This window comes from Seriola dumerili, unplaced genomic scaffold (genome assembly GCF_002260705.1).
Source record: "Seriola dumerili isolate Sdu_G_001 unplaced genomic scaffold, Sdu_1.0 BDQW01000226.1, whole genome shotgun sequence".
In the NCBI taxonomy this organism is placed as follows: Eukaryota; Metazoa; Chordata; class Actinopteri; order Carangiformes; family Carangidae; genus Seriola; species Seriola dumerili.
In genome coordinates this window covers 4,117,841-4,142,909 of record NW_019174481.1, presented here as the reverse complement: position 1 = coordinate 4,142,909, position 25,069 = coordinate 4,117,841, and the positions used below count along the sequence as shown (strand labels likewise).

Sequence of the window (25,069 nt, the reverse complement as noted above, 5' to 3'; positions counted from 1 at the left end):
TTGACTGTAGTAGCCAGCATCAGCAGTAGTAGTGCTTCAACAGTAGCAGTAGTAGTAATTGTAGTAGCTAGTAGCAGCAGTAATGATTAGTGGCAGCTGTGGTGATGGTAGTAATGGCAGTAGTGGCAGCAGCAGCATCAGTAGTGGGCTCAGCAATAGTAGTAGTGGGGTAGTATAGTCCATACAATCAATTCGAAAATTTGAATTCATCATTCATCATTTCACATCAGTGCAAGATAAAACATCCTCCTGCATCAGCATCGGTGTGTGAGTGCGGACACAAGTAATCATTACATTTATGGACAAACGGATGAATCGCTTTGCATTGCTTTAAGACTGCTCTGTTCCGTTTTCACTTTCAGACCTGTACACGTCTGAGGGCGTGCACTGCGCCTCGCTTTCTCACTGTACGTGACGTCAAACCAGCATGGCGGTCAAGGTGACTTCGGCATCGCTCTCTTAACGATTTTCAAACCTTTACTTTAACACATCTGCATGTCTTCTGTTCATTTTCTTGAGTGGCAATGGTCAAAGTAAGACTTTGTGGCCCTGTGCGGACAGGCTGTCTTGGATGCGGTGTACTCTGAGGCTGTAGCATCACTGGGCTAGCTGCCGCCCGGCGGTGGCTGGCCTTGATGAGACATCTACAACCTCGACGTTAGCGGGATAATGCTAAACTGCTATCGGACTGCTCACCCTTCCGTGATAGAAAAACCCTAACGATAGCTGAGCTCTCATCTTTTCACAGCAGTCGACACTTTGTCTCTTTGCTCTCGTCCTCTCGCATTTTGCCGATTTAAAGCTTAACATGTCATTGCAACGGTTTGTGTCCTCTTCATATGAGTAGTTTGTGCTTGCTAGCTGGCTACCCAGTTGTGCAATTAGTTTGAGCTTGTCAATAGGTATATCTTGTTGGCTGGTTAGTAATAATCTAGCTGCCTAACTTGCTCAATTTGATTGTGTGCCAGGACATGGTCATTTCTGTTCGTGTGCCACTCCTGTATCATTGGCTTGTGTTTCTCCTTCACAGCAGTGGCTGTTTCAAGGAGACACTAACCCAGAGCAGCTTGGTTGTTTTGCTTCATGTTCTGCTTAGTACACCGCATAAAACTTGCTTTACTCTGCAGCTTTTTGTTTGTAAATTCAAAAACTCATATTCTAGTTGTCGAACAATGCCATGATGTTGTTTAATTGTGTATTTTTCAGGTGCAATCTACCAAACGCGGGGACCCGAGTGAGCTGAAAGCAATCTTCCAGAAGGTAAGGGTCTGCACGGTTTTCCTCCTGACAAAGACAGTCTCTGATGTGTCAGTGTCAGACTCTGCAAAGATACAGTAATATATGTGCCATCATGTACGTATCCCTCAGAAGTATTTGTGAAACAGCTACAGTATATGTGTAGGAAACAGCTCACCCAGGGCTGTCTTCACCCAGTGAATGAGCTTGTAAGTTTGTCATGGGGTTTAAATTACAGCATTAGCAACAGTTAAAGGTCCAGCCCAGACTGCTGTTGTTACATAAAACCACATAACTGTAACTGAATTGCCTGTCAGTGATCACATTCATCGGCTATACTAATGTTGTTTTGTTCTTCTATCAGAAGTTGAAGCAAGTTCATACTTGTTGAGTCAGCAGCAGCTGTTGTGAATGCTGTGGTTGTATTGGTTCAGTAATGAAGAGAAGTGTTAAGCATCTGCTTTTCCCAGTCCCAGTCTGCTTTGATCATAATGACAAGTTAAAGGGAGGTGTTGTACTGTTGCACAGGCGAAGGATGGCGTCATTCAGACTCAGGAGAGCTCAGTTGGGATAGGATCAGACTTTTAATCTGAGAGTACAGGGTTCAGGTCTATGATCATGCAAATGTGTCAGGTTTTGTTTCATGGTCTCCAGCACTGCTTAAGCAAAGACCTGTATGTTCTTGTACTGAAAGGATCAGTGAGCACTGTGTCACACCATGCTCATCTCACGTATTGGCAACATTTTGAGTCAGAGTGAATGCTGTTGCACGTGAGATGTCATGAGTAACTGTCATAAGAGTGGACGTGGTTAACCTTCACCTTTCTCCACTGTCTTCTGCGTGATAAGTGTGTGATCCTGCTGTGTGATAGTCATGTGGGCCAGCAGTTGTTGCCATACTAATATACACAGGTCAAATAGCTTACAAAATGCCAAAGACATTGGTGCATGTGCACCTGCTTGTGCATCTTATCCTGACATGTCACACCACAACTGCAAGAAAGATGACCTTGGTTGTTCAGGTGCAGCATGAATTACTAGCACAGTTAAGTAAAAGATGACAATGACAGAGCTGATGTTTCTGTGAACCACCAACTTCAACATAATCATATTTTCTAAAATAATTTGCATCAGTAACAAAGTTAGCGTAGTGCTGAAAGAAGTCAGTTTAGAGTAGTAAGTAAAACATGCTCTTTGATGTTTGGATGATATTCACAGCTTGTGACACTGTACTTTAACAAGTTATAAATACCCTATAGTATACAGTGTAGTACTGCTGACCTCACTCAAAGCCATGTGCTGGTTATGCTCCACACTCATTCTTCTAAACACTGACCAAACAGGTCATTAGCTAGGGCTCTGTGAGGTTAACTAATGTAAAGCCATGCTTCTGGGATGGATTAACTCTTGGTTATGTTAATATTAGTATCTATAAAGGGTGAAGTATCCATGCTAATGATATTTTGTGTTTCTCCCCAGTATGCCAGTGTAGTGGACAAGGATGGAGAGAGGTTCATGACCCCAGGAGACTTTGTCCAGAGGTATCTAGGACTAAATACACAGATCCACCACAACCCCAAAACTGTACAGCTCATCGCTGCTGTGGCTGACACCACAAAGGACGGGTATGTATTGACACAGAAGAAGTGTGCACACACACACACACACACACACACACACCACAACAGCACACACACACACACACACACACACACACACACACACACTTGAACATAGCTTATCATCTCTAATTTACAGTTTATTGAGCCATGTCTGATTAATATTTGCCATTACCGCCAAAAAAGATAAGATTAAAGCTCCCAGTGACTATGGCTTCCCAGACTGTTAATACATGCAGTCAAACATGCACAGAAATCTTAGTGACAAAAACTGTATACTCTTTAAACCATGCATGAAAGATTGGTTATTTACCTGTCAGCAGTAGGTAATCTTATTTGCTGTCTGGCCTTTCAGTTCACATGAAAACTGTTTACAGTATATGTTTACATATGGTAATCATATTATGATCTTTATATAATGAATGGAAATGGGCTTAAACATATACCCCCCACCCCCTCCTCTTCTTACGCCACCCACAATGGCAGGTTGATCTCATTCCAGGAGTTTCTTGCGTTTGAATCTGTGTTGTGTGCACCTGACGCCCTCTTCATAGTAGCCTACCAACTGTTTGACAAGACTGGAACTGGAGCCGTTTCCTTTGGTACGGCCCACTGTGTTTTCTGTGTTTTCGTACAAGTTTTGAGAAAACTACAATATAGATACAGCACTCTACACCGTGTCAAATATTTTCAACTATCAGAGTTTAATGCAGGGTTCCCGCAGGTTCTTGAAATCCTTGAAAGAATATGAATTTGAGGGGAAAAAAAATCAAGGCCTGGGTTACTGAAATTGCTTGAATTGTATTTTGTGAAAAAAAATTGAGATTAAAGTTCTTTTAATGTCATTTTGACTTAACATTAGTAAATAGGCTACGTGACGCTGTCTACAGGTGTCTCTCCTGATGTCTCTCAGCTCTTCAACTCATGAATAAGTTTGTCTCTGTCGCACAATTTACACAACATAAAAACTTTGCTGTGCTGTGTTAGGGAAGAGAACAAAGAGTAATGCCATCACTTGAGACGTGTTCATACATTCAAACTTCTCCTTTTTCTGTTTTCTGTGAGCTTCAATTAAACCTGCTAGCTCATCTATAAAAGTTCTTAGTAGTGTAACAGTAATTAGGGAACTGCTCATGGAAAGTCCTTGAAAAGTCCTTGAACTTGATATTTAAGAAGGTGTTGGAACCCTGTTAATTGCAGCTCCCCTTCTTGTTTACGCAATTGCCTGCAGTGCTGTGTGGAGAAAGAATTTCCTAACGTGACATTAACCAGATTACTCCTCTAAGACATTACACATGGATGGAGTTAGATAATCGCTCTCATGCACGATCTCTACTTATTTACTTATGGCACACACACAAAGCTTTATGTTATGGCATTGAAATGATCTGACTTTGTTGTTGTTTTATGTAATTTGTCTGGTAAATTGATTATTGATTCCTTGTTTTTTGAATGTGTATTTGTGCTGCAGAAAATGTTCGGGACATTTTCAGTCAGACCACTGTGCACCACCACATTCCCTTCAACTGGGACTGTGAGTTCATCCGTCTGCACTTTGGGCACGACCGCAAGAAATGCCTCAGCTACCTTGAATTCACCCAGTTCCTGCAGGTACACACACACACACACACACACACACACACACACACACACACACACACACACACACACACACACACACACACACACACACAAAAGTCTAATTTGTCTTTGCTTTATTTCTCTTTCACTTCTGTCTCTTTCTCACACTCAGAGTTTTACTTGGACTATTTTTACACTTAGCCTTGTGGTGTCGTATTTTTGTAGGAGCTACAGTTGGAGCATGCACGCCAGGCATTCGCCCAGAAGGACAAAGGGAAAAATGGTGTCATCTCCTCCATGGACTTCAGTGACATTATGGCCACCATCAGACACCACATGCTCACACCCTTTGTGGAGGAGAACCTTGTCTCAGTGAGTGTTTGTGTGTGCATGGATAGCTTCCTGAAAGTAATTTCTATAATTTGTCACTGTGGCCACAGAGAATATTCATCTCTGATTGAGAGGAATGTTATTTTCAGATCACCACAACAATGACGGCCATAAATGAATGTTCACAGCTGGATCATTTCTGTAGCAAGCTTATATTAACAATCCAAGGCTAAGGGGGACAAAGGTTTTTCTTTTCCCCCAAAATTTGAAAAACAATACTTACGTTTTGATCACTGGCAAGTAGAGGTTTAATCCACTCTGACCTGTGGGGTTATGAAAATGTACACACTCAGCAGAAGTAGATTCTCATCTGCTTCACATCTGCGATCATTAGCCTTGAAGGACAATACTGGCTATTTTTAACTTGTGCCTGGTGCATTCCTAACTGTAATAATCTTTTAAGACTTGCTCAGGCTCTTCAGTGTTCTCTAATGATAGGTTTTTCCATATATTCCCACTAAAACCTTTGTCATTGACATGGTTAACACCGAGGTCTTATCCCAATTTACCTGAGATTCTTGTCATATAAAGGTAAAGATGAGCTTTGTAGGAATAAACTTTGTGTACAATTGATTTTTTTTTTTTTAAATATATGTTTAATATCAAGCGCTAAATTATTAAGGCACTGGCTCAGGCTATAATGAAAAATAAGACAATATGAGAGTTAAAATAAAGGAATAAAAGAAAAAATAAAGTTACTCCTTAGCCATTACGATAAGTGAAAGAAATAAAAAGATATCTTTACATAAGGAAGTATTGAATACAGTTTACATAATTTGCAATTGCGCATCTTGGCTTCCCCATTAAGAGTTAAATATATGGGGGAAAAAAATCGTATTTATTGTCAAAGTACCTGACGTGCATTGTCTTTCTTTTACTAGGCCGCAGGTGGCAGCACCTCTCACATGGTCAGTTTCTCTTACTTCAATGCCTTCAACTCCCTCCTGAACAACATGGAGCTGATCCGTAAGATCTACAGCACGCTGGCCGGCACGCGGAAGGACACGCTCGTGACCAAAGGTGCACAGATCGTTACGTTACTGTGATGTTGTCTCTCTCCTTTTCAGCTTTGATGTTCACATTGGATGTCAGGAATGTCCATGTTGTTGTAAAAGCTAATTCTCTCTCATCTCTCTCACTCTCTCTCTCTCTCTGCAGAGGAGTTTGTTCATGCTGCCAACAAGTTTGGTCAGATCACTCCCATGGAAATTGACATCCTGTACCAGTTATCAGGCCTGCACTCTCCCTCTGGGTAAAACACTCTCTCTGCTAGTTGTTCTAAGTTTGTGATTTACTGGTATTGAATGATCAATATTATGATCTGTATATACATGACAGTGATGTCAATAATGAGGACATAAACGTGTGTGTATCAGGCGCCTGAACCTTGCTGACATTGAGAGGATAGCTCCGTTAGAGGAAGAATGTCTGCCCTACCACCTGGCTGAAAGTCAAAAACAGGTCAGTCTGTGTGCAACTTCTTATTCATAAATAAGTGTTACTATTAATATAAAATCAGATCAGCTGTTAACTGTCTATCTCCAAAATGTCCTTTTAAAAATGTCTTCTTCTTTTGTTTTTTTTTTTTTTTCGTCAGACTCATGGGGACGGTTCCAGGCCTGTGTGGCTCCAGGTTGCAGAGTCAGCCTACAGGTTCACCCTGGGCTCCATCGCTGGAGGTGAGTTATCCTGTGGGGAGACAGGTGGCTGTCTGATGTATTTAATTTGATGGATTTTATTTAGTCTGAGTTCGTGTTTGTTTGCGTAGCCACGGGAGCGACGGCAGTGTACCCCATTGACTTGGTGAAGACTCGTATGCAGAACCAGAGGTCCACAGGATCCTTTGTTGGAGAGCTGATGTACAAGAACAGCTTTGACTGTGCTAAGAAGGTGCTTCGCTACGAGGGTTTCTTTGGCTTCTACAGAGGTAAGCCATGTTAGGAAGGCAGACCTGTATTATCCCTTGTCTGCATTCATACTTTCTTCACCATTGATACATACTTTGAGCCAAATGTAAGATGTAGTGTATTTTAAAATGAATATTTCAACTTCTTTTGTCAGAACAATTCAAGCGTTTTCTATTCATTGTTGTTGAAGTGATGCAGCATCCTTTGTCTAATAATAGCAAAACTTCTATTGCTGTACCTTTTATTATCTGTGTTGCATGGTATCAATTAGAAGATACTTCTATTAGGATCAGCTTGTGTACGTGTGTTCTTGTTTTCCTGTCAAGCCTTCTCATCTTTCATACCATCTGTAAAATCTCTCTGTCTCTGTTTTCACCTTCATGTTTTTGACCTCATCTTATTTTCCATCTTATTATTTCCTTTCGGTTTCTCTTCCCTTGCCCCCGTTTGCCCAGTATTACTAATGACATGAGATTCTCCTGTTACTCAATCCCCCACGATACCCCACAGGTCTGGTCCCTCAGCTTATAGGTGTGGCCCCTGAGAAGGCTATCAAACTCACAGTGAGTACCACCCTGCAACATTCACAATCACCCTCCACTTCACTTTGCAAACACACCTGTTTTGTTATCTTAGATACAATGGTGTATTTTATAGCAGCTTCTACAAAAGATAAAAATAAGACAAGAATGAACTTCCTGAAGGAAATTTCGGCCATCAACATGCTCAGTGCAAGAGAAACACTGTGTAGAGAAAGACATGTCTAAGTCAAATCTAAACACTGTGTACAATGAATAAAAATAACATAGATGGCACTCGCTACCACAGAGTGGTAGAACATGCACAGCAAGGTCCTGCAGATGATGACGGACCTGAACCTCTCCAGTAGGAAGACTCGACTATGGGCCTTTTTAAACGGAGCATCTGTGTTCTTAGACCAGTCCAGTTTTTTGACAATGTAACCACCTCAACATAAGTCCCCCTGATCTTGACAGGAATCGGAGGCACCCTCCACTTCCCGAAGTCCATGACCAGCTCTTTAGTCTTTGTGCTGTTCAATCCGAGAGTCATCCGAGAATATCTGCAGTTGACACGACTTTGATCTGTACCAAAAGTCCCAAGTAAAGCAAGTGAAGAGGAAGGGAGATAAGACAGCCTCCCTGCGGTGCTCCAGTGTTGCTCACTAAGGTGTCCGAGGAGCAGCTCTGCAGCTGTGAGGTAGTTGGTTATCCAGGCCAGGAGTGCCTTGTCCATCTGCATGCCAATTAGCTTATTGCTGATAAGCAAATTGCTTAACTGTGGTTTCACCAGCATGTGCATTCCACACAGCTGAGCGGCACACACTCCCTGAGGTGTCTGTGGGTAATGCCATCAGGACCAGCAGCCCTGCCAGGGCAAAGTCTACGTCAAATTAGGCAAATTTACAAAAGCAAGATAACACTGCTTTGCAGCATTCCTCTGAATTGTCTTTGGTCTCATGCCTGTTTGTGTTTGTGTCCCACAGGTGAATGACTTTGTGAGAGACAAGTTCACCGAAAAAGACAACACAATTCCTTTATTTGCTGAGATTCTGGCGGGTGCCTGTGTAAGTACCGAGTTACCCAAACGTTTTCGTTTGTGAATGCATGAAGGAAAAGTAGATTTAAAAAAAAAAAAAGAGATTCCTACTTGGTTGTTAAGGGCAGAAGAAGTAACTCGCGCATGCAACCTGTTCATTTGTTGTATTAACTTGCTTGCAGAGTTCCAAATGACATTACTAACATCGGACTGCAATACCAATTTGCATCCAGAGCAAAATTCTCAATGTGCAATGCAACATGTTTTTTTTTTTCTTCTGTTTTTGTTTTTGATAGCGTTGTTCATCCTAACACTCATTGGCCCAGCACTGCTTACCGTCCGAGGAAATGGCAAAGTAAATGATTGATTAGGATTCAATTTTTACTTTTGATACTTGTCATGAGCAAGACTTGGCTCCCATGCCTCAGCTGCGTACTTGTGAGATGCAGGAGCAGTGATTTCTTTTCTTTTTTTTTTTATCTTCAAGTGTGTGAACAAGCTCTTCCTCTCCCCATTTATTCAGGCTGGAGGGTCTCAGGTGATCTTTACCAACCCTCTGGAGATCGTGAAGATTCGCCTGCAGGTGGCAGGTGAGATCACCACCGGACCTCGAGTCAGCGCACTCAGTGTGGTCCGTGACCTCGGCTTCTTCGGCCTTTACAAGGTAATGTATCTTTGAGTGTACCACAGTCTCCAGACCCCCCTGTTCAATTCATTGGCACTCACTGTATCTGGCATTTATGCACACTTTTCTCTGCCGACTCTCTCACAGTCTTACTCTTAAGCACAGTCCCCTACATCTGTCTGTTCTTTGTGTGTCTGTCCAGGGTGCTAAAGCGTGTTTCCTGAGAGACATCCCATTCTCAGCCATCTATTTCCCTGTGTACGCCCACATCAAGGGCCTGATGGCTGATGAGCAGGGCAGGCTGGGACCTATGCAGCTTCTCACTGCTGGAGCGATTGCAGGTAACCTCAGATTATGACCCAGAGCAGCAGAAGCCGTCAGTCAGTGCTCACTCACAACACAATCCATTCATTCACCTGGGTTTAATTTTATGAAATTCTGCAAGCAGAAAAAAGAAGTGGCAATAAACAAGTTGTTGGTTTTTTTTTTTTTTCTTCTTTCTTTTTTTTACCTCCCCTTAATCAAGGAGATCCTCTTACACAGGCTTCAAGTAACAGCATCTCATCTGACTTCCTTTTAACTCCATTTCCCAGGTATCCCTGCGGCATCCCTTGTGACACCCGCTGACGTCGTCAAGACCCGTCTGCAAGTTGCAGCGAGGGCAGGACAGACCACTTACACAGGAGTCATCGATTGCTTCCGGAAGATTATGAGAGAGGAGGGATTCAGGGCTTTGTGGAAGGGAGCTGGAGGTGTGTGTCTGTTTGCTTATAGCTCCTGTGAGTGTCTCACATATTTTTTTCCATTTTAAACCATGCTGAATTGTGTCTCTCCCTTTTCTCCAGCTCGTATGTGCCGGTCCTCTCCTCAGTTTGGCGTGACTCTGGTGACTTATGAGCTCTTGCAGCGGTGGTTCTACGTCGACTTTGGAGGACAGTAAGTTGATGGAGATAGAAATAGGAAATGTAACTCTTAAGCTGCCTCTTCTGTGAAACCAAATATTTTTATTTGCACTTTATTTGTTTTGTAATGAGATGAATCAGATTCCTGTTGATAAGATTCTTAACGTGATTTGGTTGGATTTGGTGGCACTAAAGATATGCAAACAAAACTGCAACACTTTCACTTATTCAGACTAATGCTCCGGCAGTGTCTTACCATGCATCAGTCATTTTCCTTCATGATTCCTCCATTTATATACATTTATCTATAACTACTAAAAACATATTATTTCCCCTTAATTAATATATCAAAATGCCTTTACTCCTGTCCTCCGTCTCTCCTCTCCGCAGTCGCCCGGCAGGATCTGAGCCCACACCTAAGTCTCGCATCTCAGAGCTTCCTCCCATCAACGCGGACCACGTGGGAGGCTACCGCCTGGCTGCAGCCACCTTTGCCGGGGTGGAGAACAAATTTGGCCTCCACCTTCCCAAATTCAAGTCCTCCGGCGTGGTTTCCATACATCACCCAGAGCCAGTCACTGCTACGCCATCTCAGGCCCCATAAAGGTCTTGCATCTCCATATCACTTTGCCATCCCTCTCCTCCTCTACCAGGAGCCAGACACTTAGATAGATACACAAACGAAACGCACACGGTTAACACACACTCCACAAATAGGGGCCATTAACTTAGGAACGAACAACACCAGCCCATTGCCCTCTCCAGGGTGAAGGTGTGCTCCATTGGTCCCCAGCCAGTCGTAGAGGTGGAGCGCTGGCTGCAGCTGTGGATGTAACGGGGCAGACAGCGACGGGACCAGAGCACTGACTGTGTTGTATCATGAGTGGCTGTATGCTCCTGGCATCTTCATCCTTATGTCTTCTTCTCTCCAGCATTTGTATAACATGGAGCGTCGGGCACTCCCTTTCTCTCTCATGAGTAGCTGATATGATTTTTATTTTGTTTTCTGTCTGATACTCAGTTTGAGTAGGACTTCTCTTATTGGACAGCGGGCATAGAAAATATTAGATTGGTCAGCACGGTGTGTGGGGCTTCACTCTTGATTGGTCCTCAGCGCAGGAGGATACGTACTGTACATATTGTATAACTGCAGTGAAGAAAATGTTACAAAACAAAACTCTGTAACATTCAGTCAGCATCGTTATACAGTAACTGTAATGTTATGGCCTAATATGTGGGGCCTTTGGTCCTGGTCTCTGAGAATCACTCTTACTGATGTACAGAACTTTCAATTAAGTGTTTTCTTGATGAAACAAGAATCATGAGCAGAGAATTAGGTATTAATAAATTAAATGTATCTCAATTCAGTCATTGTATTTTATTGAAATAAATCATCCATATGGGTTTAATTTTACCAATAAGTCTTGAGTTTTATTCCAATGGAAAAGTGCAACCATTAACTGTAGAAGTAACAGGGAAGAATACAGTACAATTAGTTTATGCAGAATACTGACATTTTTTTTGTCATGGTTGCTACAGTGCATTTTTTTTTAGCTCATTTCAAACATTGAAGCTGAAATTTTTACCAGCCAGGTGAGGTTCAACTGCTGCATCATGACGGAATGAAAACTTGGATGGAAAAAGAAAGTTAAGTAAAGATTTAGTTTCCAATCTCAGCTTTACAACTTCACTTGGAACTTCATTTAGATCCTCTTAAAGAGGACAAGTCAGGAAACTGTTTTCTACTACTCAACAGGTACAGAGTATAAAACGATAACCTTTGGTACAGAAAAACATCACTTTTTAACTGTACTAGTGTCAATAAAGTCAAGGCAAGTGTAGTAATGGATTTTGCCTGGTAAAAAGCTTGTAGTGCTAATTTTAGGAATGTACTTCTCAAGCTTTTAGTACAAAGCAGCAATTGTTTAAAAACAATACACAAAATAATTAAATAAGCGCCACCATTGGAATAAATATTAAATATTGTAGTGGTTGAAATCTCAGAATGACACACTTCTGCACAGGCCAGAGTGTGTATGTGTAAGCACGTTATCTGTTTTAGTCATCAAATCCAAGTGCTGCTGAGGATAAAGAGGAAATGATATCGATATGTCAGCGTTTTTTTTTTTACACTCTGCTGAAACTCTTTGCCAGCCTTGTGCACAAGCGTGTTCAGAAAATATTAAAACATGTAAAAACACTAAAATGGTAATAAAAAGGTGCAAGTACAAAGGTTTGCATATTTAAAAAAAGGGCTGAGTTGGTTGAGGCCTCAGGAGAAGAGCAGTTTCTGGTGCCCTGAGGATGTAATCAAAGCTAGAAGTTTAGAGAGTGGACAGCCACATCTATCCTGAAAAATCACTTCCCTGTATTCCGATCTCAGTTAAACTTTCCACCACTTAACTGTGGTTTCTGTACTACTGCTACATTGGACATTCATTGTTCCTACACACTGTACTCTAAAACGCTTAGACACATTTAAAACACATCTAAAATCGTCTACAACTGTCTTTTCTATCCATTCTAGCTCTGCACATCTCCTCAGGCCAGTTCATGTTGTAGTGGGTGGAAAAGCTGGAAGCCAGAGAGAAGAGAGAGCAGATCCTCCAGCAGTGTCATGTAGTGTGCTATAGGTGTGTAGTGTACTGTGGAGAAATTTATGAGCAGTTGTCAGCGTGGGGGTTTGTAACATCAGACGTTGGCCAGTTCCTCAGCTTCGTCTCGGTTCTCGTTGATCTCAGCCAGCGTCCTGACGAAGCGCGTCCACTCATCAGCCTTGGGCACGCAGATTTGCTGCAGAATGACAAATGACAACGCATCCAACAGCATGTCAAACAAGGAGTTGGAAAGAAACTGATTTTGACAGGTTTTAGTAGAAATGGCTGAAATCACCCCAAAAAAAAACAATAGTAAGAAGGAATGACATCTCACCTCCCCTACATCATAGACCTGAACCTGTCCCTCCGAGTCCCCAGTGGCAATCTCTTTTCCAGTGTGAGCCCATCTCACACGGTTCAGTGCTGGAGACCCTTCAACACACACACTGGCGGTGGGAACCTAGAAAACACACATCAACTTACAAAGATGATTCACGAATGGTCATGAGTGACCCCATTCCAAGACAAAAATGTGTTTTCAAAAAGCTAATGGAACAATATTCAGAATTGTAGCTCAAAATACTATGATTTATCTTTAATTAAAGGACATTTGGGAAATGCGCTTATTTACTTTCTTTCTAAGAGCTGGATGAAAAGACTGATACCACTCTAAGATGGTTCAAGTAAAGACTTATTTTAAACTTTAATGGGTATTTGTACAGATTCAACAAACAAAATGGAACATGTTAATTAGTGAGGTTTAGAGGTGCTGGTAAATACAGTCTGTTACCTACTGACAGACCCAGGCTACCTTTCTCCCTGTTTCCTTTGAGTTTGTGCTAAGCTAAGCTAACCAACTGCTGGCAGTAGCTTCATAACAGCACAGACATGAGAGTTGTATCAATCTTCTCATCTAACTCTCAGAAAGCAAGCAAACAACTGCATTTCCCAAAAATTTCAAATTGTATTTTAAGGGTGAAATTAAGCTCTTGGGTTTCAGTGTAGTGTGTGTGTGTGTGTGCGTACTTCTGTATCATTGTTGAGGTTCCACAGGTCCAGACGTCCAGCTAGATCCACGCAAGCAAACAGAGCAGGGTGTGTTGGAGACCACATTGCATCATAGACGTAGTCGCAACTGTCCTCAAATGAGTACAGTGGACGGGTACTCTGTAAAGAAGTGCAGAAGGAGAAACAGACTAAAGTTAAGAAACATAATTAATAGTGTATCTAGCAGCATAAGTTAGACGTTTGTGTGTGTCTCACCTTAGTGCTCCAGAGTTTCACGGTCCAGTCAAAAGAGGAGGAGATGAAGAGATGAGAGAAGTCAACAGGCCCACCAGCGCTGTGACAGCTCAGCCCGGTCACTGGACCATGGTGGCCTTCAAACACCTCAGTAATACCCGCCTTGCTGTAAGACACATATAAGATATCTGTGATGACCACAACTAATGACTTGATTTCCCCTAAAGGCTTCTCCCGCATTTTTATGGAAGTCACAGTGTTGCTTTCACACCCTGGCTCTAAACCAAAGAAAATCTATCATTAGGAAAACATTTGTTTGTCATGACAGAGAACCAGGAGAACCCACCTCCCGTGGCGACAGGCGGTGTAGACAGAGCCGTCCTCGCTCCCCACCACAAAGTTGTTAACATCGGCCAGAGGGAAGGCCATGGAGGTGACAGCTACTGCCTTACTCTGTTTGAACACCAGCTCCAGACTGTCCTGCAGGGAAAACTCACAGTCTCAGGCTCCCGGATAAACTAACTGACAGTTACAACAGCGTGTCTGTGCATCATCCATACAAGTTCATTATACCTGCGGCTGCGAGAGCATGTCGAGACTCCAGGAACACATTTTTCCATCAGTGGAAATGCTGATCAGGTTGTTAGCGTTTTGGGTTCCTACCACATTCACACAATAGACTGGGTGCTGAACACAACAGAGCACAGATAGAGAAGTTAGTTAAGACAACAAACTGACAGCCTCCACAGTAAACACACAGTTGTGTAAATGATATTAGAAGAGCTTAAATTAAGTCGTTTGTGAGTGTATGTAGACTTAAAGGTGTGTGAGCTACAGTGCATTACTGTATGTGCAGCTGCAGACAGGGGGGTTCTCTGAACAGGGGTGCGCTTGTTGCTCCGGTTGTCCCATAAGACAATCTGTCCAGAGTACGTCCCACCCACCACCAGGTTGGGGTGAAACTTTGCAAACCCGACGGACATCACCTCTGACTGGAGAAAGATATAATACAATTTAATCTGCTTCTGTCTTAATATTTGGTTTTATAAAATGTAAAACACTTTATTTGGAATAAGTGGCTTGCAGAACAACTGCATGTGAATTCTTCCCTTACCTGGCAGTGGAAGATGTACTCGGGCGTGCCCTTCTTGTACTTCAAGTTCCAGACCAGTGCCACTCCATCAGGCTCGTGGGGAGCATCCTCATTGTTGTTATACGAGGCCACTAGCAGCTCTGGGTACTGAGAGGAACATAGCAGCCATTATTAGATGCAGAGGAAGCATTTAGAATTTAAGAGTCACAAATAAATCAATATAGACTGATTCGACAGAGACTCAATTTCTGCCCAGGGGTGCTGTTTTTGACACATAATACAATGAACTTCTCTGTGGGGATCAATAAAAAACACATCCTACCTGAGGGGACCAGTCCAGACAAGTGACCACCCTGTTTTTGGTCCAGCGCTCATCTGAAAACTGTCTGTTCAGAAACAACTTTGCGCCTGCCTGCAAGTCACTGGAAGGGACAGAAAAAAAAATGACTATTGACTTTGCCTATCCATCTGTATATCACTTCAGCTCTATTTACAGAATTTACACAAAGTTTTTTTTTTTCAGGTGCCTCACCCCTCCTTATCCTCTAGATCCCTGCCGCTGTAGTCGAAGCAGACGTCCACCTGCTCAGCCAGAGCTCTCTCAACAATTCTGCTGCCCCGCTCAAAAAACGACAAGAACTCCTCAGAGTGCAAGACCTGCAGCTTCTCTTCTTCTGTCAGCTCCTTAGGAGTGTCTATACAAAGATAATTCAATATTCAAAGAGAAGGAATAGTAACTTTTCTTTTGATATTGTACTGAATTTAGATTGAATTTTGCTCAAAATAGAACTTAATTGGGTAATGTAAGAGTAAAAAACTGTCGAAACTACTTGTTTTCCATTAATCAGAATTATTAAAAAAGCATTTCCTGCCACAGTCATTGTTATTTCCATGTTACAAACTTCTGTCCTTACCCTCCTCCTGCTGTTCACCCTGTTCATCTTTCTCTTCCTGGGTGTCCTCCACTGGTGGGGGAGCAGCTATTTCCTCATCCTCTTCCTCATCTGGAACAGATTTTATTTAGTTTTTTTTTTTTTTTTTTTTAAAAAGGGTTGGCGGAAATGTGAAGTGTGTATGTGTCTCTGTTTATTTACCTGCTTTTTGTTCAGTGTGTGTCTGTGCCTCAGTGGGTGTCTGTGTTTCTTTGGAGTAAGACACCATTTCCTTTGGGACAAATTCCACCTGGGTCACTTTAGACATGCCCAGCCTCACAGCTCCACGTCTAAACACACACACACAGACACACACACACACACACACACACACACACACACACACACACACACACACACACACACACACACACACACACAATTCATTATGGAAATAAGTATACACATACAAAGGTTTGCACTACAAAGTGGAACTGAATGCAACGTTTACATGAATAAACATAAATAACGATGTACAGAGATATTATTAACACATTTGGACAAATCTAAGATGAAACCACAAAAACTGATCAAAGTTGGAAGACAAGCTAAAGGAGAGAGGAGGAGCAGTACCCCATCAGCTCAGAGTCGGAGTGGAGTTGCAGAGTAGAGGGGTCAGGATCCCAATGCAATGTCCTTATACAGCCAAACCACCAGATGGTATTAGTAAGAGAAAGACGGGACAGAGAAAAAGAAGAAACAAGAGGATGAAACCAAACGCAGAAGACGAGCAAAAGGTGAGCCATATGATATTAAGGATGGGAAAGACAGCAAAAAGAGAAAGAGGACAGGGAGAGAAGAAGAAGAACAACGGAGTGCGTGTTAATTTAGACAAATCAGTGTGCCAGTGAAAAGGCAAGAGGAGACAGGTCAGAATTCATCAAGTATAATAACAATGTTAATACACACACAGAGCATGCATAAATCACATAAAATTGACCTAAAACAACCCCCATCTCTCTCTCTCACTGTGTCACACACACAACCACACAAACAAACCTTGGTCCTGCGTTTCCATCCCCTGAATCTTGGCTTCCTGCATCGCTGCCCACTGATTTGTTGGAGGGAGACATGGGGGCAGGGACTAGGTAGTGAAACAGACATGTATCTTCTGTTACTACCCTCAGGGGCTGAGCTGTGAGTGCGCATGTGTGTTGGTAAGTGCGTGAGTCAATGAATGGGTGAGTGAGTGGGGGAAGGAGTGAGGTATGGAAAGAGTGTGTGCGTGAGTGAGTGAGCGAATGGGTTTGCATGCAGTAAGGAGGACAAAACACAAGAAGAAGAGACAAAGGGGAGAGAAGAGAGAATGAAAATAAATGGCAGGCAGGTTTTTAGGTGTCATGCACAAAACAGTTATATAAAATGTTCAGATATTATGTGAGGGGAGGGGAAAAGCACAGTGGATGAAACCAAGCGAGACCACAAAGTTAGAAGTGACTTTTATAGACAATGTAAATCCATCAAGCACACAATCAGAAGTGATGGGAGATAAGTGGGGGTGAGAGATAAAAATAGAAGCATGCTGGCAGTGTCTGTTTACCGTGGGGTATGTCAGGGGCGATGCCAACACTCTGCAGCAGTGCCTCCGCCTCCCTCCTCTTCCTCTCCAGGTCAGAGTCTTCATGGCCGACAGAAGACCCACCGCCCGCCTCCACTCCACGCTTTGAATCTCCCTACAAAGTACATAACAAAGACAACCTCACCTCAGTATGAAAACATATTACAATGTACAGTAACTTGAACTGTCAAGCTAAAAAACAAAGCAGACATCTTGGTCTGAAATTATTGTTTCTACAACGTACATCCTTCTTTTTCTTTTCCTCTTCTTTTCTCTTCTTCTCCTCTCGAATCTGAGCAATCCGTTGTTTCTTCCTCTCCAGCTCAGCCTTCAGCTCACTCTTGTCAGACATACTGCAGGAGGGAGACTGAATTGAAACATGACAGTAAAGAGACCTAACCTCTAGACTAACCTCTTCAAAAGAGAAAATCACTTCTCACCTACTTTTTTCAAGCAAAACACTGAACATTCTGTGTTTTCTGTTTCTCAAATGCGAGGATTTAAATCTTGCTGCTGTCTTTATCTCATATGTTAGTAATCTTACGATCTATGGGCTTTGGACTGTAGGTGGGATAAAAGGAGGAATGTGAAAGAACTACCTTGGGTAGCTTTTATTTTATAGCCTTAGTCTATTTGTTGCTGTTTTATCTGAAAGATCTGGAAACGTTCATTATTGAAATTTTAAAACATGTACTGCGTGTTGATGTAAGACAGATGTTTCTTTGGCCTGCTTTCTTTCAGAGCAAAACTTGCTTGTTCAAAGTATTTTTGAACAACTGCAAGATGAATCCCAAAACTTTAGAAAAATCTGCATAACACCAGAAAATGTCAGTTTGTTAGGGAAGTTGGGCTTTGCCTTGTGACTTAAACAAAAATCAGCTTTTTCCTATATGCAAACTTCATATAACAGTGCTGCAGTTTTAATATTTGGACTCGTTGCTCTGCAGCATTAAACATCAGCCCTGGGCCTGTCACACTGGTAACATGTGAACACCAACCAGCTGCTCACAACAATGTCCTCTTTATCCATCTTCTCCGTAATGTCAAGGCTAATCATGACTGATTTTGGAATGGTATTATTCCAAAAATATCCAGACCAAATATAATCTATATGCTAGGCAATGATGAATCCCTCAGTTATATTTTTTAACCAAAAATTAAATATTATCAGTTGTTGTTATGTTGACTCTGTTGTATCTATTTTGAAGTCAGAGTTAGCATTGTCATAAATAATGGTGTAGTCATGTCAGTATGTATACCCAACAGCTACAAACTGGTCATTTTCATGTGCTAATCCTATTAAATTTATGTCGTGCGTGTCCATAAAACTCGGACAACGAGATGCTCTACACCACTCCACCCACTGTCAGATAAAAAAAATTAAACCGGCGCTTTTGTGTCTATCTAATCTAACGTTTCTTCGTTATAAATTGCTAACTTCATGTAAACTTCGTGTTTTCAAAGTTTTCCTGTCAGTCTAGGATTTGTCAAACATGTTTATAATCTAATTAACGGCTACACTGTCAGCGAAGAGACAGCTAAACCCACTAGCTAGCAGCGTTAGCATGCTAATCTCCATGGCACCCGGCGGGCGGGCCTACTGTTACAATAACAAGGCAAAGCAACGCCCGAGCTTTTCTGCTTCACTATCCCAAAATACGTTTAAAAGCAACATGGTTATGAAGGTAGAATAAGATACCTGGTGTCAGATGTTAGACCGAAGGTGACAGATAACAAGAGAGTCCAGTTCTGTGTGCTTTAAGTCTGAGGAGAAATGATGGAGGTGGAGACTGATGATGCTGGAAGAAACAGTAGTTTGCTCCGCTGCAGTCGTCTTCCTCGGTGGTTGCCGTCAGTACCGTGAGAGCAGAGTATTACCGCTCTCTACCGGCACGAATGAGCTCCTCCTTTCCTGGAGGATTTTTCAGTTTTTGATGAGTTTTGTTCAACTACTACTATCCACTGTTTCTGAAAAAGTATTTATTACATGATAATACTAAACTACTACTACTACTACTACTACTATGGTAAAAAGGAAAGCCATATATTTCCCTTTTTGGTTTGAAACCCATACAAATGCCACAGAATAACACTAGAAAAAGAAAAGTAAGAAAAATCACACGTTTGTTACCACTTGTCAATCAATTTTTATTCTTTTTATTGTTTTTATTTCATAAAAAAAGTTTATTATGTATCACTTTTTCTATGTACACGCATACACACAAACAGTAAAGACATAGTGTGATTTGTCATTTGCAAAAACTATGAGGATGAAAGCATTGTTTACATGCCTGTCTTATAAAACATGTGATGATCTGATGATGATTTGAATTTAACTCTGTTTTTTTGTTTAGATGTGGTTTTACAGTCCTGTCTTGGTTTGGCCTTGTGATTTAATTTGTAGTCTTGCCCTGCATAGAAGGCTATCATTTCTTAAGCACTTTGTTTTTTTTACTGTGGTTCTGCTGGATCGGTATAACGAAAGGGGTCATAAAGGTCACGTTTGAAATCATAAGGGTCAAAGTAAGGGTAGGGGCTTTTCGCAGTGGCTGGTGCTGCAGGGGCACTTTCCTCAAGTTTTGCTGCTTCCTCTTTCACCACTTTTTCCTCGGCAGGTGCCTCTGGTGCGGCTGTTTCCTGAATAGGGCGGGGAGGGTGGTCGATGAGGCAGTCAGGATCCCAGTATGGGTCGCAGTCATACTCCATACCTTTGGCAGTGACAGCAGGAGGTGGAGGTGGGACAGACTTTTTAGGAGCAGGAGGAGGTGGGGGTGGTTGGGTTGGAGCTGGAGCTGGAGCCTTTATCTCCTCCTCTGTTTTGGGCCTGCAGGCGGGGTTGAGTCGTGGGTCGCACAGCACTGGAACTGCCCCTGTTGGCAAGTAGACGATTTGAGGTTTGCACAGTGGGTCTTTAGGGTTACACAGATAGATCCTCTGAGCATTCTCCAGAGGGTCTGGTGTAGGAGCAGGGGTGGTGGGAGGTGGAGGAGGCTGGGTGGTTGTGGTTGGTGCTGCAGTGGTAGTCAGTACACCTAGGACATTTTGATAACTGGAAGCATCTGGGCCATAGGTCAACTCCAAGTGACGCATCTGCTGATACAGCATCCTGATCCTGTCAATCTCATAGATCTGATGGAGAAACACAGAAAAATATCAGAGATGAAACAAAACATTTTTACCTGAATAGAACCACATATGTAGTATTTAATATACATTCTACTCATCTTCAACTTACTCCCTCAATGTGTCCAATGCTGTTGTAGAAGCGGTAGTAGGACTGAAAGTCCGGGGTGCCACGGTACCACTTTGGGTCAATGTTTCTCTTAGGTCGAGAATTAGTCAAGAAATCATGTGCTTGAGCTGCATCAATGTTGAATGGATTCCCTGTGGAAGAACATGGAAGCAGGAATTATAAGGATACTGTTCTGACACCATTTGAATTCCAATTTGAGAAGTACTTTTAATCACTAAAAAATTTGGTAAAAACGGAGTGGAAGGTTAAATACCTCCAGAATTCTTTACTTTCACAAGTGATGTTGCTTCTAGAAAACCTGCAGGGAAGCAGAGGAAACATAAACTTCACTATGCAAAGTATGACAGTACATGGACACTAAAACAATCATCCAAGTGGCTGCTCTAAGAGTGCAAAGACTCTCTATTCACTAGCTTGAATCCAGCATTAAGTCAACTCTTTAATAAAGGTCAAATGAAAAATAAATAATTTCATACACTTTACTGAGACAAACCTGGCATTAACAGCAGGCAGCACAGCGCCCTCGACAGGGACACGTGGAAAAGCATCTTTGGCATCTGCAATCGTAATATCAAGCATAACCCCAATTATTTAGCATTTTGTCTTACATGCTGTTATTTATAAAATGATATGAAATAGGTATACATACAGAACCACACACAAAGGTACATACTGCACACTGAAAGCAAAAATTGTACAAAAAATATCCAGGAACTCTCAAAAGTTTCACAATCCATGACATTGACCACCAGATGAAGATTCACTGCCTTCAAAAACTTACATTGTAGTCTATCTGTACTACTTAGTAATGAACATTTTTATTTCCTGTCAAGTTACTACTATACTTTGCATGTTTATTCAATTATAGTATAGTATTTATTTACCGATCTGTTTGCTGCGACATTTGCAGATCAGCTCTCAAACAATTTAAATCACCACAGACAACGTGATGGAAATTAAATATTTGAAAATGTCCATTTTTAAACTTTAAAGGCTGCTACAGTAAAAATGAGAACTGAACCTGCTCACCTGCTGTTGCATCTCCCCAGCCCTGGTCTAATCTGCTGCACAACATAACTGTTCATAAATACTGCTGTTGATCCTGGGGCCTTTCCATTGGCCACTGAGCTGCAAGTAGGCCTAACTCCACCCCTTGAGCGTTTTCTGTTGAGACGTGGAAGAGCTCATTAGCACGCTGAGCATGAACCAGCAGTAAAAGATCAACTTCAAACAAAATGTTACTCCTTGTAAAGCCACAAGAAACAGCCCTGTAACAGCAGGGCACCCACTGGGTGCACAGGCAGTCAAGTTACCTAGAGTTACCATAGGGATCGCAGTCCTGGATGAAGCCAACAGTGGAGCTAGAATTCGTGCATTCAAAAACAGAAAGATTCTAAAGTCTATAGCTGTAATACACAGATTTTTCAGGTTGTTTTATGCACCAAATATGCAAAGTAGGTTGACGTACATGATGCTACAGTAGACTAATTCTTGACAAAACATGTCTGGCAGGTAAAAATTAACCCTCTGTCCCAAAACAGCTGGATGTGTCCTTTTAACTTTGGTCCTGGCCAGTCAAAAAATAGAGGGCTGAGTCAACTGCTGTTTAAGTCCCCAAGAAATATGCAGGAATTATGGGCTAGCTTGTCCAAACACCAAGTCAATGTAACACAGCCTGGGAATTGTTGTTTAGAAACTTCAAGACATATTTCTGAATCTCTAGATAGCACAAATACACATAAATGCACATAATAAGTTATGAAGTTACTATCTGGATAAAAGTTTACACCAAATAAAAAGTTATTTCCCACCAGAACCTCCTTTCCTTTGTCTTATAGTTTGTTCCCTCCTGTCTCCGTTGGAGATAAAAACATTGGGAGACTGATAAATACAATCAAATACATAATGTGAATGGAAATAAGACAAAAACAAATGTGTGGAGGCTCTTTTCCTACTGTCTGCCATCAGATCAACACACCACTGTGAGATCAAGTGGCAAACTATTACAAGTGATTCAGAAAATGATGTGTGAAAGCTCATTTTATATATTGTCTACCACATATTTTTACAAGTGTGAACAGAGGATTGTGTGGATTAGTGATGCTAGTAAATGATAAAAATGGCAAGGCTAGATCTTAACCCAATAAAAAGCTTTTCGTCACAGGCTGATGGCATCACTGGGTTCCTACAAGTGTTTGAGAAATAGCCATGTAACCCACTGGAATCGGAGGGGGGTGTGTTGTGTGTGTGTGTGTGTGTGTGTGTGTGTGTGTGTGTGTGTGTGTGTGTGTGTGTGTGTGTGTGTGTGTGTGTGTGTGTGTGTGTGTGTATGTGTGTGTGTGTTGGTGGCCCCACTAATGGATAAATATTTTATTATGAAACAAGAACACTCAATGGATATGCTGTGTCTAAACTGAATCAGCCCAAATGTCCATTAACTGGCTCAGTTAACTGACTGTTACTTGCTATTTTTACATTCTCACATCATCTTTTGACTTACTCGTGACTTTCTTCACTTCCACTTTGTTCAGTGATTGTCGGCCTATCTGGTGTTTGTCATTTCAACAGTGAAGCAAATTCTATCCTTCAAACCAGCAGGTAAGGCTGCGATCAAAGAGCACAAGAAGGAGACAGGGAGTCTAAAGTAGAGTTCTGCCAGGTGGCTGGTGAACATCACACTGTAATTGCTTTGTGCAGATGACAAAAATGGAAGGGTAAGGGTACCTGTTACTCTTAAATCATATACATTTATTTTACCTGTACGTTGAAACAAACAGCCGCGATATAAATCAAACTGTTTTAAAGATAGTGTAAGTAGGGCAAAAAAACATATACTGCTCTCAGGAATCTGACATGATTTTTCATTATTTTTGCAGGGTTGTCAGAGTAACACTTAAATCTGTTGACAATATTTAATGATTTATACGACAATAAATGGAGCCATCAGTTTTGTACTTGTTACCAGTGGACCAAATGAATCTGGACGAGCCTTGTGGCAGTTTGAAAGCAAACTGAAAAGATAAACTCTCCGAATGGATGAAACAATGTCTTAAAAAATGACAACAGTAAATGTTACAAGGGGTTTATAGTGTTGAATGTGATTCTGATAGAGATTATATCTCTTCTGTTTTTTGATTGAAAAAGTAAAATATGTTGCAAAGATCTTACATCCAGACTGTTGATTAAACTATATTAATACATTTTTTCAAATAGATGATTACTTGTGACAGAAAATCATTAAACACTCCGTAATGGTAGTGAATCATCTTAGTGCTCTGTGGTGTTTATTTCAAGTCAAACCTGCGATGTAGACCACGGGTTAGTTGCATTACTCTGGTGTACAGCATTCGTTGCACAACTTTACCACCACCTTCAGGGTATCAATTATCGTAATGTGTGCCCCTCTGATCTTCAAGTGAAATTACACCTTGTCATGGAGCTCTCTGCAGGAAACCAGAGGATCAGCTAGGGAGAAATGTTTTCAGCTCTATACAGTTAGGTACCTCTGTGCTGTCTTTCCACAGCGGCAATTTCCTTTCATACTCTGAAAGCAATTTAGTTCTGATTCTGATCAACATGCTAGAAACGTGAACCAGATCAACACAATGCTTGTTATAGGACAATATTCAATGTTCTTGTTGTAACCACTGCAAATATTTGTATGAAGCAGGCTTTCCTCTTGTTTCTTGAAGAAGAAGATTTGCAAATGTCAGAAAAAAAGGTGTAAAAGGAACCAACATAGCAAATTTGATTTGGTCCACTGACAGCCTACACAGTCCATCCTCACTCTGCCCACATACAGCAAAGACTGATGCTCCATGGGTGGTTAAGATCTGGTTGCAAATGTAGGACCATTTACAGTATGAGCCATGATATAGCCTTATCTCAGCTGACTGCACCACCACAGCTGGCCCTAAGTTGGTCCTATCCAGACAAGGTTCAGCACTGGTACCAGATGTCAGCCTTGATTAAACCTCAGCTAAGCAACATGTCAACCGCACTCTCCATACTTGGCCCAGACTCAAGTTGCCTTAACAATGGTGGTTTTTACACATTTATTCATTTTTCAATATATACACACATATCAATATTATTCTTACTAGTGTAGGGTTAGCCTACAATTACTCAATACTGAATTGAAGTACATTTTTAAAGTACTTTACTTGAGTATTTCCATTTTATGCCATTTTATACTTCTACTCCACTAGATTTCAGAGGGAAATATTGCACTTATAACTCCACTACCAATTTCACAGACAGCTACTCGTTACTTTGCTAAATTGAGATTTTATATGCAAAACATATGCTTATTTTATTTTTTAAAAATGTGAAAAATATGCTGTTTATTTTTTAAAAAAAAGACATTGTTTTTATTTTGTAAATTTGCAAATGCTACTCTTATTTATTTGAGATTTTGACTTTCACTACAAGACTTTTACTTCTAATGGAGTAATTTATATAGTGTGCTATTTTTACTTTACTTTCTTACTTAATACTTAATACTTAATACTAAGGCCTATGCAATGCATATCACAAATAAATGTGGAAAAAGTCCTATTTGTGAACTCAAATGAATG

The 25,069-nt window shown here is 41.4% G+C and overlaps 3 protein-coding genes across 8 annotated transcripts; 1 reads left to right on the top strand and 2 right to left on the bottom strand.

The window, feature by feature from the left end:
• The first annotated feature begins 387 nt into the window (after positions 1–387).
• LOC111229178 (calcium-binding mitochondrial carrier protein Aralar1-like) lies at positions 388–11,231 on the top strand. Of its 2 annotated transcripts, none has more exons than XM_022755386.1 (18): positions 388–439; positions 1,207–1,260; positions 2,716–2,861; positions 3,342–3,457; positions 4,327–4,466; positions 4,662–4,808; positions 5,708–5,846; positions 5,985–6,078; positions 6,203–6,287; positions 6,424–6,505; positions 6,595–6,753; positions 7,244–7,296; positions 8,238–8,318; positions 8,814–8,954; positions 9,118–9,256; positions 9,509–9,667; positions 9,761–9,851; positions 10,208–11,231. In XM_022755386.1, the coding sequence occupies exons 1-18, from the start codon at positions 428–430 to the stop codon at positions 10,419–10,421; spliced, it is 2,052 nt and encodes a 683-aa protein (XP_022611107.1). In that variant the 5' UTR covers positions 388–427; the 3' UTR covers positions 10,422–11,231. The 2 variants fall into 2 exon arrangements, with proteins under 2 accessions (XP_022611107.1, XP_022611108.1); XM_022755387.1 differs by lacking the exon at positions 388–439 and adding an exon at positions 491–533.
• Positions 11,181–19,076, bottom strand: LOC111229179 (cytoplasmic dynein 1 intermediate chain 2-like). Of its 5 annotated transcripts, none has more exons than XM_022755390.1 (17): positions 18,939–19,076; positions 17,484–17,606; positions 17,222–17,354; positions 16,681–16,816; positions 16,255–16,317; positions 15,844–15,971; positions 15,664–15,753; positions 15,282–15,444; positions 15,072–15,171; positions 14,771–14,896; positions 14,502–14,648; positions 14,230–14,343; positions 14,003–14,136; positions 13,678–13,822; positions 13,441–13,581; positions 12,749–12,874; positions 11,181–12,610 (listed from the first exon to the last, which is right to left on the bottom strand). In XM_022755390.1, the coding sequence occupies exons 2-17, from the start codon at positions 17,589–17,591 to the stop codon at positions 12,509–12,511; spliced, it is 1,956 nt and encodes a 651-aa protein (XP_022611111.1). In that variant the 5' UTR covers positions 17,592–17,606; positions 18,939–19,076; the 3' UTR covers positions 11,181–12,508. The 5 variants fall into 5 exon arrangements, with proteins under 5 accessions (XP_022611111.1, XP_022611109.1, XP_022611112.1 ...); XM_022755388.1 differs by having other exon boundaries at positions 17,484–17,592; XM_022755391.1 differs by having other exon boundaries at positions 16,681–16,765; positions 17,484–17,592.
• A 614-nt stretch (positions 19,077–19,690) lies between these two features.
• LOC111228919 (lysine-rich arabinogalactan protein 19-like) lies at positions 19,691–21,040 on the bottom strand. The gene is made up of 3 exons (XM_022755030.1): positions 20,986–21,040; positions 20,475–20,623; positions 19,691–20,368 (listed from the first exon to the last, which is right to left on the bottom strand). Exons 1-3 carry the CDS (start codon positions 21,038–21,040, stop codon positions 19,691–19,693), a joined length of 882 nt encoding a protein of 293 aa, XP_022610751.1.
• Positions 21,041–25,069: the final 4,029 nt, after the last annotated feature.

Bases quoted from the DNA above. Each gene is read 5' to 3' on its own strand.
- LOC111229178 (XM_022755386.1), top strand. The intron at 6,754-7,243 runs GTAAGCCATGTT...GATACCCCACAG, and splicing joins TTTCTTTGGCTTCTACAGAG to GTCTGGTCCCTCAGCTTATA. The intron at 9,257-9,508 runs GTAACCTCAGAT...TCCATTTCCCAG, and splicing joins CACTGCTGGAGCGATTGCAG to GTATCCCTGCGGCATCCCTT.
- LOC111229179 (XM_022755390.1), bottom strand. From the start codon at position 17,591: ATGTCTGACAAGAGTGAGCTGAAGGCTGAGCTGGAGAGGAAGAAACAA. The intron at 16,817-17,221 runs GTAAACAGACAC...GCGCACTCACAG, and splicing joins CGCCCCTGACATACCCCACG to CTCAGCCCCTGAGGGTAGTA. The intron at 14,649-14,770 runs GTAAGGGAAGAA...ATCTTTCTCCAG, and splicing joins AGTACATCTTCCACTGCCAG to TCAGAGGTGATGTCCGTCGG.
- LOC111228919 (XM_022755030.1), bottom strand. From the start codon at position 21,040: ATGCTTTTCCACGTGTCCCTGTCGAGGGCGCTGTGCTGCCTGCTGTTA. The intron at 20,624-20,985 runs GTTTGTCTCAGT...GTTCTTCCACAG, and splicing joins CTGCCTGCTGTTAATGCCAG to GGAATCCATTCAACATTGAT. The intron at 20,369-20,474 runs GTAAGTTGAAGA...TTTCTCCATCAG, and splicing joins GCATTGGACACATTGAGGGA to ATCTATGAGATTGACAGGAT.